The sequence below is a fragment of the Electrophorus electricus genome, chromosome 5 (assembly GCF_041902795.1).
Source record: "Electrophorus electricus isolate QZ-2024a chromosome 5, ASM4190279v1, whole genome shotgun sequence".
Classification (NCBI taxonomy): domain Eukaryota; kingdom Metazoa; phylum Chordata; class Actinopteri; order Gymnotiformes; family Gymnotidae; genus Electrophorus; species Electrophorus electricus.
Genome location: NC_137501.1, coordinates 27,120,784 through 27,136,284, shown reverse-complemented (window position 1 = coordinate 27,136,284; position 15,501 = coordinate 27,120,784). Strand labels below are relative to the sequence as shown.

The window sequence follows — 15,501 nt, the reverse complement described above, 5'->3', positions numbered from 1 at the left end:
CACTGTCTACTATGGAGCACATTGGTTTATTACAAGCTCTAAAGCCCTTACCCACCAATGCTCTATGTATGCTCAGGTTTGTTGGTCTCTGTCCACTTGTCAGCTAAAACATTGGCACATGTTTATCTAAAAGTCTATTTTTGGGCTGCTTCCATCTTATTTACAGATCTACATCCTTCAGAACATTAGGGGAGGTTGCTGTCTTCACTCTCAAGAGCTACTCCTGCTATCTGTCCCAAAAGTCTGTACTGACCTGGGGAAGAGGGCATTTAAGTATGCTGCACCTACCTCCTGGAATCAGATACAAAATTGCCAAAACCTCCAGGACCTAGTCTCCATAAAAGAGTTTAAGATAATTCTTAATGATTCGGAGGAAACTAAATCAGGTTGTAGGTGTTTTCAGTAATTTTTAATACTTCTGATTGAACGCTGATTTATGGTGTTATTTTATTGAATATTTTCATATCCTATGAATATGTAATTTATTTTCTATTGTTTGTTTCCAATCTGTCTGTAACCTTGTAACCCTGCTGCTGCCTGTCTTGGCCAAGACACTCTTGGAAAAGAGATTTTTAATCTCAGTGAGAATTTATTCTGGTGAAATAAAGGTTAATAAAATAAAATAGTCATTGTGATGTACTGACACCCCATCAAGGAGTACATTGGTGGGTTTGTAGGGGACCTTGGCTTTGGCCTGTTTGTGTGGAATGGGATGGGATATATACGTGAGCTTGTGGTTGGTCTTCCCCTCAAATAGGAAGGACCTTGCTGGCAGTGCAGTGGGCTGGAATTTGTTTCAGATGGTGGCAGTCATCCTGCGCTGTGGCATCAGACTCACCAGGACACAGTTTCAGGTTGTCTGTTATCTTGAAGGGCTGTTGTTTTGGAGTGTCGCTTGGTACTACTCTGAAGCAGACAGATGGTGTGACACATACTGACCCTCACAAGATGCAAGGTTCAAGATAATAATATTGTACACAACTAATCTGATGGAATGTGAAACAGCCATTATTGTCACATTTCCTAATGCATACTGTTTCAGCTAATCTAATCAAACCCACAAGAACGGGCAGCTCATGCCTACCATTGTCAGCAGACTAGAGCCATCTATCCTGTAGGCGGCCTTTATTGTTCGGTTTTCACTGTAATTGTTCTGTATTGTTGGAGGCCTGTATTGTTCGGTTCACTGTAGATGTTTTAAAAGAATATTGCCGATAGTCCTGCATATATGGATTTTTGCAAATGGGTGGAGAATAGATCCTCACAGGCTTGGTTGGTTTCCGAATCACAGAGTGTGGAACATAGTTGGATCTAGAACATGGAATTCCTGGTTTACATATATGCAGCCTCACTGCAGGGAAAACATTTAGTGACATTTTGTTTTACTTACTTAATATTGCTTATGTGGGCATTTAAAGCATGATCTCCAGAGTAACCTCACCAGCAAGCCCCAGTGTTCTGTATCCCCATTTGGTGTGTGTGTGTGTGGCGGGGGGGGGGGGGGGGGGGGGGTGCTGCCCTTAGTGAGAATGTAAATTGCCAGAATGTGTTGGTGTTGGTTATCTGACCCTCCATTGGCACAAACTCTTGGTCAGCCAAGATTGAATTCTGTAACGCAACACTGCCATAATCTGCAAATTTATCCTTGTATTCTGATAGTACACACCGTTTCAAGAATGTGGGAGCTTTGAATGACAGGTGGAGGTGTGTGGACCCCATTGTCACCTGTGCAAACGAGGAAAGGAGGGTGTGTGTGTGAGAGAGAGGGAGAGAGATCCCATAAACTAGCTCTACATTTATTGTTTATATAGCCTCTAGACACAACAATTTGTCTGTAAATCCACATTATGCATTTAATTACCTCTAGTTTCTGTGAAGCTCAATATTTTCACATTTATTTTGCAGTTTGTGTGGCTTCTAGAAAATGGCGAACAGGTGAAACAAACACACTATGTATAGTTAAAAGAAGAATGTTTTTGCTGAAATGTGGGCACATCGTGTAGCTTTTCTTACCTGCAAGAACAGACCTTACAAAGGCAGAGGTGCCATTCGGCCCATGCCTTTTTTCCCCAACGTATGCATCATAACTTTATGATGCATTTGGAATTACAGATAAACTGCGACTAGGCAGGGTGGGCAGCATTCTCTGGTAGAACGACAGATGGAATACAACATCTGTAATTGGATGATGGACAATTTCATGGCAACTCAGTTAGTTCAAGACCAGATTAGCATCACGGACAGCATCCTTGACCTGGTAAACTCTGTAATAATATTCTTTGCTTTAAAATTTCCAACATCCATAAAAAAGCACTAGTTAATTTTTTTTTTCTGAGGTTAAACTGTTACTAGATTTCTTTCTACACCAAACTTGCTGTTTAACCATACTGTCCCGCTAGAAGGCAATTGTGTAAAGTTGTATAGCAATCAGCCAAGTTAATTATGTTCTGTATTCTACTTCGACTCAAAATAAAAGGATAAAACATAATCTATGTATATATAATGTATATAATTTAAAATTACGCTTATCGTAACTAAGATTTAATCAGTGATGACTTGCTCATTACGTTGCATCCAATTATACCGCCACCTTGTGGCCCAAATGTTATTCAACCAATTGTACAGTTTCAAATACAGTTCTCCAATCAAAGGACGTTTGCGGTTTTTATTTATTTATTTTTATTGAGCCTCCTTTATAAATGGAGCATTTATTAATATCAGATCTTTTCCCCTCTGGTGCTCACAATATTCCAACTTCAACTTACAATGTTGTAATATACGGAGATGGCTTCCTCTTAAGGTACAGATGACAACATCCAAACCTAAAGTACAATTAAAGTTTATTATTGCAAGGCAAGTTTCTAGTGTTTTCCCTTCCTTTCCCTGTCCCTTGCACACTAGAACACTTTAACCATGCCCGTGGTCCACAGCCAACCGCAATCCTCACAGAAATCAGTTCAAGAGACACAGGCCCACTGCTCCCGAAAAGTCAAAAAGAAAGGAAGACGAGCATCGAGCTAAACCATTTTTCTTGTTTATTTGCAATGTACAAGGTGCAGGTTTCACTTCTGGCTGGACTCGGATTTGGACTGAGAGGCCCTCAGGGAGGAGAGGCGGCGTCTCTTGGCGATCTTCTCCTGCCGCTTCTCTTTGGCCTCCTACAGGACACGAGTGTGCACATGAGAGTTGTTCCTTTCACACACACCCACATCAACATGAGATCTGACTGCCCCCACACCCAACCTGTCCCAATGCCGTATGTAATCGTTGCCCATGACCAAACACAGTGAGCTTGGAGTTTGAGAGGATAACTGTGGTGCTGCAGTGGTCAATGAGAGCATACCTTCATCCTCTTGGCCAGAGTCTTGGCGTACTCCGCTGCCTCCTCTTTGTTCTTCTGTGTGCGCTGCCTCTTGAGGGCGATGCGTCGGCGCTTGTGCTGCAGGACCCGGGGCGTCACCAGGCGCTGGATCTTAGGTGCCTTGGTCCTGGGCTTCTTACCTATGCAGCAGGAGAGACGCAAGTTTGCTTGGACAACAGCAACAAACATCCTGCTCCACTCCTAGGAATACATTTAACTGTGCAGCAAATGGAGACATGAGAACGTCGAACTTGAGCAGAAACAAGTGACATTCCAAGCTCAGCTGCAGAACACATCGTGATCAACAAAGATCTCTCTTAAAGAAATGGTCAGACATGAAACAAACCAGTTCAAAGTTACAAATTCCACCACTGGTTTAAAAGGATCCATTACTTATTCCATTAAGCAATGTGTGTGCTTAGACACAGATTAATACAGATAGCAGCGTCTTGCAGTACGGTGGGAGCCATAAAAGCTGCCATGTGATGCTTGGCAGAGCAATGCAGTCCGACCAGCCACAAGGCAGAGGTCTGGCCGTTATCCGGTTAGCAGCTCCACTGTTGCTCTGGCACCACTCTGTCCCCCCTTAGAGGCTACTGGCCAGCCAGAAAGGGTCTACAAGTGTGCTGTGAGGCTCTGTTCAAGCTTTCTGAACTGAAGCTCAGATGTTACTCCATAACATAGCAAGCCACACAAATACAGCTGTGTTGACCATTAGCCCATTAACATGCAAATGAGGCCTCCAAGTAAGAAACGCTTGATGTGAGCATCCCAACTCATCTCAGACATTCCAGATAGTCCAGTGCAAGGAGGGAATCCCAGCATTTACGCAGTCCAGAAACAATATAAATCAGTGAAGATACTAGACAAATCTAACAGATCAAATTGATCATCACAGTCACAATGTCTGAACCTGTGTAACTCTCCAAGGAGTGTAACAAAAGGTCTGTAGCCTGCAGCTGCCTTCAGACAGTAATTACACAAAATGTTGAGCAAAGCATCACCTTCCTTGGTGAGGGGTCTCCTGACCACGTACTGCCTGACGTCATCCTCCTTGGACAGGTTGAAGAGCTTGCGGATCTTGCTGGCTCTCTTGGGGCCCAGGCGGCGTGGCACGGTGCTGTCAGTCAGCCCAGGGATGTCCTTCTCACCTGGGCAGAGGAGTGAGGCGAAACAGGGTGATTAGATGGTGGTTTTCTCTGGGCAATCAAATACAACATGCCACAGCAAATGCCTCTCGAGTCCAAGAGGCTTGTGTAAACATTAAAATGTTTTGCTAATTCATCTTATATTTTGCAGCACATTAATCTGGTCAAAGTTAATAGACCCCACTCATAGGCTAGTCTGAACAGTATAGTTTTCCAAGTGGATGCTAAGAGGAGACTGGGAGATGCATTCACTCCAGTAATAAAAGGGCAGCATCTCATACAGGGCAGTGGTAGCATAGGGGGTAGAAATTTGGGTTACATTGCATTGCTCTGCCAAGCAGTGGATAACTGATATGCAGAAAGAAGCATTTAATTGCACTGCACACACAAATATGACCAATAAAGGTCTACATCTTCAGCCCAATCTCATCATGTTTAAACTCCATTTGGTACTAGAGCCAAGTGAGGGGTGCGCCCAGACATTACTGCAAAACGTCTCTGACAGGCATAGCACTTTCCTGCATAACATCTCAAATGGACAAGGATAAACAGGTATTTCTTCTTTGATTGCTACAAATCCACCAAGATGCATACTTTTGCCAAGAGCATCCTTACATCTGAAATCAGAAGCCTTGTGTTTCTGATCCCACCTCAAAGCACTTAACATTAAACTGTCCAGGAAATCCAAAATCCTTTCAACCGTTAAGATACTTCGCTTACCCTTCCTGACAATGACCAAGTTCAGCACGCTGAGGTTGGCGTCAACGATGCAGCCTCGCACGGACTTGCGCTTGCGCTCGCCAGTACGGCGGGGCCTGTAGCACGAGTGACCCTTGCTGAGGAGCAGCCGCACGCGGCCGTGCGTGAGCACGCCCTGCTTCATGGGGAAGCCCTGCTTGTCATTGCCGCCGCTAATGCGCACAACGTAGCCCTGTGCCAAAAAAAAAAAAAGACCACCACCATCAAACAAGGCTCATCAATTAACTAAAGCAGGGTGAATGTTGTGGAATCACGCTTCTGGACGTTCACCTTCCACTCGTCACCTAGAGGGTCGGCAGACACCTCTGTGGCCATGCGCTTCTCATAGAAGGTCCTCAGCTTGCGCTCATCGTCAACTTCTATAAGCTTCTGGCAGCCAGTGGCGGGGAACGAAATATTGAGCTATTAAAACAGAAAGAAATAGTGTGTAAGTGAACAATGCTAAGAGAATTATAATTAACGCGCCGCAGTCTTTTCTCAGCATAAACAGAACATTTCACATAGAACCTCAAATGGCTAAACTAACCCAATTAGTTTAGCTAACTAGACTCCCCTTTAGCCAAATACAAGAAACGCTTGTAGCTAGCTAACTAGGATTTCTAACATTACTCAAGTGTAAACTTTATTAACTTACTTTTTCGCTAGAAACGGGTTGTCTGCAAATGGTGTTCCACGTTACCCAGTTAGAACATAGCGGGTACCCGTAAAGCTAGCTTAGCAAACCCCTGACGATTTGGCCTCAAGTGTAACTACACAATCCAGTTATGGCCCAAATCGCATCATCCCCTTTATAGTAGGGTCGAGCGACAAAACAAGAAATACTCCCAAGTAGATCCATTCATGGCTGTTCAGCAAAATCGAGAGTGCACGTTCATTTCGGGCGCCGCCATGTTGCTAGATAATTAGCCGCTCAGAGCGGAGGACCTTAAAGCCTGATGCAATCAATGCTCATCTACTTCAAAGACACTACTCGTGGTACTTTACAAGAGTTCATTTACATGTTTAAAGCGCACACATAGTGGTTATGTTGAAATTTGTTGAACTGATAAGTCAAGAACTATGAAATTATCAACTTGGAAACCCTCACCTTCATTGTGGAGGACTGTCTCAACAAGAGCCCACCACCGAAAAGAGACCGGATATCCGCCCCGAACTCTCACATAGAGCCATAAAGTATCGCGAGGATTCGCACAACGCTTTTATGAAAAGTTGATTTAATAAATTTAAGTAGGGTACTGCATTGAAATCTACATAAAATTCTGTACCCTATTTTTTAGTTGAAGGTATGTTAATAACATATAACCATGGTTCAGTAATTACGCTTGTTAGTCTATTTACATTGGCTGTCAGATTTTTAAAAACAATATATAAACAATATGTTATAATACTATTAATGCTATAAACAATTAGACAGTTTATTAACAGCCCATGGTCGCTGTAATGATTAATGTCCCATTGCTGTGGCAAATAAAATGTTTGACAGCATAGTTTTAATGGAGACACGCACAATCACATGACTATTAAAACGCCGTCGTTGTGGCGGGCGCTTCATTTGGATTCAGCGAGAACAAACCCGGTTAAATGGGGAGGCTGCGAGTGGTCTGTACAGTGAACCGTGTAAATACTGAGGCGCGTCATTTCATTTTTTTGTCATCGCGTTCAATCATTTTGTGCTCAGACTAATAATATGCACAGCTGCCAAACAGTCGTGCCGAGGAAAAGGAACTGCTGTAGCCAAGTTTAGGGAAAGTTGACCTATGAAAAGTATGAATAGTCTGAAATTCTGGGAGCAGCTCCGAGCTGGAAGCTCCGAGGTGGACTGGTGTGAGGGCAACTATCTAATCTCCCCGAACATAGCGGAGTTTTACAACACGGTCGGTCAATTTTGAATCAGTCTATTATTATTTAGAGCAAAAAACCCCCCAAAAAACAACAAACAAAAACAGTATGTGTGCTAGAAATTAGCAATATCTATCCATATGTGCAATATGATTTGTCGATCAATAGGCTGTGTGGTAAACAGTTATCGATCAAGAGCCTAATAATCGAATTTTCGCTCGCAGAGAGACTCGCTCTACGAGCCTGTAGCATCTGTGTTGGGGAATGACTGGATTACAAAGCCTTACTGTGAAGAGTCAAAGCAGCACGTGCGGACGCTTCTAGCCTAAGAGAGGCTGCACCTAGAATCGATTTTTTCCCCCCCCCATCTTTATAGAATCGTATTTAGCTCAACATTTAATATTCTAGTTAATATTCTTTTATTTTCATTTTATTCCAATTTTGCATCATTCCGTATATTTTATTATCCTAATTTGTTAATGACATCTTCTTTTATGTGATTTCTGTCATTTCAGATAAGCAATGTGTTGTTTTTCATTTTGCCACCTATACTGATGTGCTTATTCCGCCAATATGCAACACATTACAACCGTGGAATTTATCTAATATGGGCGCTGCTCGTTGTTGTCGGTAAGTGTTCGGGGCCAGATTGAATCGTTTCAGCACGATCAGTATTCATTTTCTCTTGCGTCTTTTCACACTTGCCTTTTAGTTCCATTTTTTTGTTATTATCATTTGTTCTTTTTAGTAAATGTTCTTTGAAAATAATAATTTTGCTTTGAACAGAAATCTTATGGCGCTGGCACGAATGTGTGTGAAGATAACATGGTAACTGTTGGAGACATTTTCCTTAGAGATACCGCAGCCCTCCACTTTCCTTGACAGTTAGCAAATTAGTGTCACTATACGTCTGCTTTGTCTGATAGTGTTGTGATGCTAGTGTATGACATAGCAAGCAACAGGAGGGTGAGGGGAAACACTTGACAAACAGTACACAATGCCTTGTGGCTAAAATTCAAGTATGTTTTTGTTCTTCTTACTGAGTCAGCATCAACAAAGGATGGTGATTTGTTACTTCAGGTCTGTACTCCGTTACTGGGAGATGAGAATCAAACAGGTTTAAGAAGTATGTAAACTGAGGCATTGCTTATTCAGTCTTAAGCTTGTTTAGCCAGGAATTAGGTTGGACTTCAAATGATGGCTCTTCTCAGTCCTGCTAATAATGAGGACGTACAAAATAGGCTTCACTTCCTGTGTCACCTAAGCTCCAAGTGGTCTAGGTCAGGTTGTTGCCAGTGTACCTCTGTAAGGAGGGCCTTTAGTACACTGGTGTTTATCTGCAAGACATTCTGAATTACCAAAAAATACTTGTTTGATTAAAAAAAGAAAAGAAAAGCAAGTGCCGTTGCTCATTATTTGACCAAAAACAATGCTAACCTTGTTACCTAGAAAAAAAAAATGTTTTGGAATTTTTTGTGCTATTTAACCCCTTGCAGTTATTCTTACTTATGGATGATAGATGTTATTCTGTTTCTAAATGCATTTCCCAAATAAATATCAAAAGATATATGGCTCATCCGATGTTGCTCTGTTAGACTGAAGTTCCTGATGAAATTCCTCCCAACATAATTAAGCCTCAAACATCCTGTCCGCCATCAGATAGGTTTCAGTCAACAAGGAAGCAGGAGCCAGCAGTTCACTCTTACGGCGGCATGTTTTGTATAGGAGTCTATTAATCATTGACAGCTATTTTTCCCTTAGGGAAATTCAACCGCTTCACTGCTATATGAGTAAAGCTCCTTATGTTTTAATGTAGACTATAATGCTCATGTTTAATGATAATTATATTGTAATTATAGTTAATTATAAGCCCAATATCAGTGTTGTTGCTTTGTGCTGTAGGCATTGGCTCAACCTATTTCCATGCCACGCTGAGCTTACTTGGACAGATGCTGGATGAACTGGCCATTCTCTGGGTGCTGACGTGTGCTATTGCAATGTGGTTTCCTAAGAGATACCTGCCTAGAATGTTCCAGAAAGACAGGTAAAAAAAAGTGTACTAAACACACTTAAGACTAACAATGTAATGTGCATTTAATGTGGGAGGAGTCCTACATTTCTTTTCTAATTTGAACAAAATCCTCTTTAGTCCATAGAAGCATTTATTTTATAAAATCATATGTAACTTAATAACATTATAACAATATAATAAGTAATATGTGATTTTCTAAAATAAATGGTTCTACAGACTAAAAAGAGTTTTGTTTAAATTAGAGAAGAAATGTATTACTCCTCCAAAATTATCGTCCCATATTATGGTTAATCATAATTATATATGGTAATGTGATGCAATTTCAAAAATGCAAAAATGTACATGATACATTTTTAGCAGTATTGACTAAGCTTAATATATTTAGACCTATATCCTAAATGATAATGAAAGACTGAACTGTTTTATTTGGAATTATATAACACACTGGTAACAGCTTAATATTAGGCTGTCAGTGTGTTTCAGGCAGGTGTACAGGTTTAGCTGGTATGTCAGAATCAGCCATCTCCTTCTAACTGTTGTCATCTGATAGCTTGAGTCTAAAGAAGTTTCCCATTACATGTACAGGGTTCATTCAGCCAGTTGCCAGCAGTTCTTCTGCTGAACTCTTGGTTGTGTAGCTTTTGGTCCACTCCTGAGTCCAAGAATACTAGACATGTCAGGCAGATAGCCAGTGCTTGGGCAAGCCATAGGACAATCCTCCCTTTCACATTCCTCCAAAGTTGCCCTTTGCGGCTGACCCAAGATCAGTGTATGGCTTCTGCCGTTAAGTTTTCCGGTAGGGGAACTATGCCTGGAACTGTACACACAGGTCATCAGGGCTGCTTTTAGGATAAAACTGTCCCACTGCAAATTCAGAAGAGACCGATTTGATTATTTTATGTCTATTTCTGAGATATGCTCAGAAGACTCTGACCTGTAGCCTAGTGGATATTTGACACCAATGTTGAACTCAAGTTCCAAGGCATCTGTGACTGTTAAATATGTGTTGCTTCTACATACAGGCAATTACATTTTGCAACAAGGTATTAACAAAGCTATGCATCTGCCAGAAATTGTTTGTTTGTAGACTTTGGATTAAATCATATTGAATTGTTTTTGTTTTTGACAGCTGTTTATAGTAATTCATGCTGTTTTGACCCAGTCTAGGTTGACCCGTAAAACAAAAAGTGGAGTAATGGATTGGTAAATGTGAAGAACTGTGAGTGCAGTAAACTGTAGTGAAATGACTAACAAATGTGAACATAGTCAGCAGACGAGACAATGAATGGGTATAGATTTACAGCATTAAGAAAACTTACAACTGAGTACATTTGAGGGTTAAGGCCCTTGTTCAGTGGCAATGGTGGGGCTTGAAACAGCAACATTCTAAATATTAGTCCAGTACCTTAACCATTGAGCTACCCCTGCCTCAGCAAGAAGGCCAGTTATGCTTTTGTGGCCAGGAGTAAGTTTGGCATTCACTAGAACTGAACCAGAAATCACCCAGTGACAGAACTAGCACTTAGATCACTGACCCATTCAGGGGCTGTATTGCATATTGTTTCAAACAGGGAGAACAAACCCATCAAAAACGTCAAGATGGCCAATGCTGGAAAATGGCAAAAGAATATAGATTGTTTCACAGTGTGTATTACTGTTAAATGTCACCATCCTAAATGTTGTCTCCTGGGTTGTGTAACAGGTCTCGGTTTAAGGTGGTGGTCGGTGCACTGTCCGGCACCACCACATGCTTGGCCTTTGTGAAGCCTGTGTTGAACTCCATCTCTCTGATGACCCTGGGTATCCCCTGCACAGCTCTGCTCTTCACTGAACTCCGGAGGTTAGAGAAACCCACCCTGGTACAGCACACTGGAATAGGACCCCAAATGACATGAAGTATGCTGATTCCAAAGCTACATGATAAATGATGATTCAAAGACGATACTGTTGGTTTAGATAACACACTCAATCATTATGAACTGGGGTTCATTTTTTATTCATTAATTTTATCTTCTAGCAGTGGTCTACCTCTTAGCTCCAGGCAGAGTAGCAATAAAGTAGTGATACTATACATCCGCATAAAATGATTTACCTCTTCTTAAACATCAGTGCACAAAAAGAATGTAAGACGATCTCTCAGTGAATTTCATACAGTCTTTATTTACCTGAGGTGCCCTACTTTTTCTAGGTTAGTGTTAGGGCTGTGTAGATCCCTGTGCACTGGGGTAGTGTTAGTGGTGGGCTGTACAGATCTCTGTGTGCGGAGGTAATGTTAGTGGTGGAATGTACAGATCCCTGTGTGCTGGGGTAGTGTTAATGGTGGGCTGTACAGATCCCTGTGTCCTGGGGTAGTGTTAGTGGTGGGCTGTACAGATCCCTGTGTCCTGGGGTAGTGTTAGTGGTGGGCTGTACAGATCCCTGTGTCCTGGGGTAGTGTTAGTGGTGGGCTGTACAGATCCCTGTGCGCTGAGGTAGTGTTAGTGGTGATCCCGCTGCGATGGATGTGCTTCATCTCCTCAGAGCCGTCAAATCGATAAGCTTTGCAATTAAAAGCTGACCTTATCAGACCTTATGGCTCCACTCCCTTCTGCAACTATTGACGTGTGCATTTTTGTGTGTGCATTTTGCCATGGTGATTGTATATTTCTTTGTGTGTAATTAGTGATAAATGCTAATCCCTTTACCTTTAACTGTCAGCATGTGTCTGCCCATTAACACTTGACTATTTTTGTCTGTCTTTGCAGTGTGAAATATTTACCCATTATATCTCACAGCAGGCAGTGTTTTTCTATACAGCAGTGTCTACCTGTAAATAGTAATTAAACTACTTTTGTCTTACACAGATTGATCTATTTGTGAACCTTGTTCTAGATTAGTTTTAGATTTTTTAGATATATTATTCTCCAACTATGAGGTAGATAAACTGCAACTAATCAACAAAGAATGACCTAGCCACAACATATATTTTTAAACTATTCTATCAGATGTTTTCTTTTCGTTATGGTTTAACAAAAGATGTTCTGCTACTGTTCCAACTCAAATTCCTTAACAGTCAACATGCTGCTCCGCCCCTCCAAACTCCCCTATTCAATATTCATCAAGCTGCTCCGCCCCCTCCTCACTCTGCTCCTTAACAGTCAACATGCTGCTCCGCCCCTCCAAACTCCCCTATTCAATATTCATCAAGCTGCTCCGCCCCCTCCTCACTCTGCTCCTTAACAGTCAACATGCTGCTCTGCCCCGCCACACTCCCCTATTCAATATTCATCAAGCTGCTCCGCCCCCTCCTCACTCTGCTCCTTAACAGTCAACATGCTGCTCCGCCCCGCCACACTCCCCTATTCAATATTCATCAAGCTGCTCCGCCCCCTCCTCACTCTGCTCCTTAACAGTCAACATGCTGCTCCGCCCCGCCACACTCCCCTATTCAATATTCATCAAGCTGCTCCGCCCCCTCCTCACTCTGCTCCTTAACAGTCAACATGCTGCTCCGCCCCGCCACACTCCCCTATTCAATATTCATCAAGCTGCTCCGCCCCCTCCTCACTCTGCTCCTTAACAGTCAACATGCTGCTCTGCCCCGCCACACTCACCTATTCAATATTCATCAAGCTGCCCCGCCGCCTCCTCACTCTGCTCCTTAACAGTCAACATGCTGCTCCGCCCCGCCACACTCCCCTATTCAATATTCATCAAGCTGCCCCGCCGCCTCCTCACTCTACTCCTTAACAGTCAACATGCTGCTCCGCCCCTCCACACTTCCCGCAATATTCATCAAGCTGCTCCGCCCCCTTCACACTGCCCTATTCAATATTCATCAAGCACCTCCGCCCCCTCCTCACTCTACTCCTTAACAGTCAGCAGGATCGACTGACTCATGCTACTATTGTTTGGTTTGTTTTGGATTTTCAACTGTTGCTGCTGCTGTTGTAGATATTGCTATTGTTACTTTGTTTTCATTATTCTGGAGGGTGTGTTAGAGTTACTGTATTCGTATATTGCCTTTTTAATGATTTTTTTTAATGTAAGTTAAATTAGCTAATTATAACCTGAAAAATGGTTACATATAAATTAGTTGATGCAAAATCACCCTCACGTTCTTTTATGGTAGAATTCAAACAATTTTCCTGTGATCCAAAGCCTATGCATAATGATAACGCAACTGATTTTGCAGTTGTGTATCGCATTGTGTATTTTGCCACCAAGTGGGCAAACTGTGCACTGCAGCAAATCAAGACAGTAAAGTGGTTAACATTGATTGCGCTTCATGCCAACCCCCCCCCACCCCCCTCAGTTTATTATGTATTTTAGCACGCTGAATCTAAATATGTATTCAGAATGTCTTTATCACCCACATTTTTTAAGTTAAAAGCTTTTTAAAGTTTTTTTTTTTAGGTACCCAAGAAAGTGGATCTATGCCTCTATGTTGGCAGACTATTGCTGGACACTGTAGAGGGATATTCCTGAGGCCAAATATAGGCAAAAATCATACATTTCACATTTTAGAAGTATCCTTATTCATATTTTAAATGTAATTATAGCATTATTTATGAATGAGTAATATATAACTAAAGTAAAATGTAATTGCACTGTCACTTAAAAAACACATGATAGAAATATTCTAAAAACAGATTGAAATTCAGTGTAAAAAGTACTTTAAGGTTTCATCTATTTTAGTTTGCAAAACAATTTAAAAAAATTATTTATATAGCACTTTCTAGCAACAGATGTTGTCACAAAGCAGCTTTACAAATATCTTAGTGGAAGCCCCCCAGTGAGCAAGCCAAGAGCAACAGTAGCAAGGAAAACCTCCCTAGAGCATGAGGAAGAAACCTTGAGAGGAACCAAGACTCAAAGGAGGGGGGGCATCCAGTGTAATTAATGTATCATCCCTGGTAATAGCAATAATCAAACCCCCCCCCAAACCAAACCTTTGTTGTATATTTTCTCTTTAATCACATATATTTAACAAATGCTAAAATGTGTGTGTATATGTGTTTTCTATGTCCAGGTGTGAGAACCCACGTGTATGTAAACTTGGTGTAATTTCTGCTGTCTGGTGGGTTCTTGCTCTTCTGTGCTGGGTCAGTGACCGGCTCTTCTGTGACATGTGGTCCACTGTCAACTTCCCGTACCTCCACTCTGCTTGGTGAGTGTTTTTGTTCAGTGTGTGCAGAAAAACCTTCTACATGACATTTTTCAAGATTGTAAGTCATTTGATCCAACACTCTCCTCCCTTCTCCCTGTCTGTAATGTCTGTGATGTTTTTTCCCCTCCTTTTCAGGCACATACTCATCTGTCTGGCCTCTTACCTGGGCTGCGTGTGTTTCGCCTATTTTGATGCAGCCACAGAAGCTCCAGAGAGAGGACCTGTCATCCTTTTCTGGCCCAGCGAACGGTGGGCCTTCATCGGGGTCCCCTATGTCACGCTGCTCCACAGCCGGCGGAAGCCCTGTGTCAAGGTGACATAGAGGGTCAGAACATGGCACCAATATGGCACGTTTTTTGATAATGTCAACAGAATATAAACTGGCATCAAGATGCTGATATAACATAGCATGATGATATAAAGTCACACCTTGAAGTCAGGAGGATATGTACAGGATAAGGATAAAATAAAGATGACATTAGGTGACATAAGAAGGCTATTTGCTAAGCACAAAGTGACATAAGAAGGTTATTACTTAAGCACAAGCAGGCAGACTCTACCTCAGACAGACTCCTTCTTAGTAGCAGAGGCTTGGCCGACACACAACCTTCTCCTCAACAGCAGCATTTTGAGACATGCATTAAATGCATAATTATTGTAAAAGCCCAACCATATTTTTCAACTATCAGTTTTACACAACATAACACAATAACACAATATAAATGTTTTTTATTTTCAAGCACTGATGAAATAATCAGTTCAGTCTAGCTCCACTTCACTTCTCTTATAGCAATCCTAATTTTATTTTAATTTGTGATGTACTGTATGGTGATATTCAAAGAGAAACACTTATCCCTAATAAATTAGTTCACAAATTATTGCTATTAAATGAGGCTTATTGGGTTTTAGCTGATGCAAAGCCAGTTCATGTCAGAGTTTACTGGATGATGATTTCTTAAGAACCACTGTTACACTGCATGTGCTACTAACTATAATGCTATACAAGGCCTGTATTATTATCTTAATATATAGATTTGTTAACCCTACAGAAAGCATTTTTAATAAAAGTGTTTTTATTATATGAAAACCAAGTCATTTTCTGATAGTTAGTAACTGATTTTTGAAAGGCTGAATGTACAATGAATTTCAGTCCTGTTGTATAGTTTAAATAGCCATAAATGAAATGATTCATATTTTATACAGTTTAAACACA

At 41.5% G+C, this 15,501-nt stretch overlaps 2 protein-coding genes across 4 annotated transcripts; one reads left to right on the top strand and one right to left on the bottom strand.

Annotated features, from left to right (window-relative positions):
• Positions 1 to 3,012: 3,012 nt before the first annotated feature.
• rps6 (ribosomal protein S6) lies at positions 3,013 to 6,412 on the bottom strand. Its single transcript, XM_027023641.2, has 6 exons — positions 6,356 to 6,412; positions 5,539 to 5,670; positions 5,230 to 5,440; positions 4,366 to 4,512; positions 3,344 to 3,501; positions 3,013 to 3,158 (listed from the first exon to the last, which is right to left on the bottom strand). The coding sequence occupies exons 1-6, from the start codon at positions 6,359 to 6,361 to the stop codon at positions 3,063 to 3,065; spliced, it is 750 nt and encodes a 249-aa protein (XP_026879442.1). The 5' UTR covers positions 6,362 to 6,412; the 3' UTR covers positions 3,013 to 3,062.
• A 397-nt stretch (positions 6,413 to 6,809) lies between these two features.
• LOC113585877 (alkaline ceramidase 2-like) lies at positions 6,810 to 15,359 on the top strand. Of its 3 annotated transcripts, none has more exons than XM_081714626.1 (6): positions 6,810 to 6,897; positions 7,623 to 7,737; positions 9,010 to 9,151; positions 10,842 to 10,979; positions 14,151 to 14,288; positions 14,424 to 15,359. In XM_081714626.1, exons 1-6 carry the CDS (start codon positions 6,850 to 6,852, stop codon positions 14,608 to 14,610), a joined length of 768 nt encoding a protein of 255 aa, XP_081570752.1. In that variant the 5' UTR covers positions 6,810 to 6,849; the 3' UTR covers positions 14,611 to 15,359. The 3 variants fall into 3 exon arrangements, with proteins under 3 accessions (XP_081570752.1, XP_026879443.2, XP_081570753.1); XM_027023642.3 differs by having other exon boundaries at positions 6,836 to 7,142; positions 14,424 to 15,355; XM_081714627.1 differs by lacking the exon at positions 6,810 to 6,897 and adding an exon at positions 7,421 to 7,514 and having other exon boundaries at positions 14,424 to 15,355.
• The last annotated feature ends 142 nt before the right edge of the window (positions 15,360 to 15,501 follow it).

What these genes read in the sequence shown, in the direction of transcription:
- rps6 (XM_027023641.2), bottom strand. An exon ending in CTCTAGGTGACGAGTGGAAG is followed by an intron (nt 5,441 to 5,538) that starts GTGAACGTCCAG and finishes TTTTTGGCACAG; the next exon opens with GGCTACGTTGTGCGCATTAG. An exon ending in CTCTGGCCAAGAGGATGAAG is followed by an intron (nt 3,159 to 3,343) that starts GTATGCTCTCAT and finishes CGTGTCCTGTAG; the next exon opens with GAGGCCAAAGAGAAGCGGCA.
- LOC113585877 (XM_027023642.3), top strand. Translation starts at nt 7,026, where the DNA reads ATGAAAAGTATGAATAGTCTGAAATTCTGGGAGCAGCTCCGAGCTGGA. An exon ending in AGAATGTTCCAGAAAGACAG is followed by an intron (nt 9,152 to 10,841) that starts GTAAAAAAAAGT and finishes GTTGTGTAACAG; the next exon opens with GTCTCGGTTTAAGGTGGTGG. An exon ending in CCGTACCTCCACTCTGCTTG is followed by an intron (nt 14,289 to 14,423) that starts GTGAGTGTTTTT and finishes CCTCCTTTTCAG; the next exon opens with GCACATACTCATCTGTCTGG.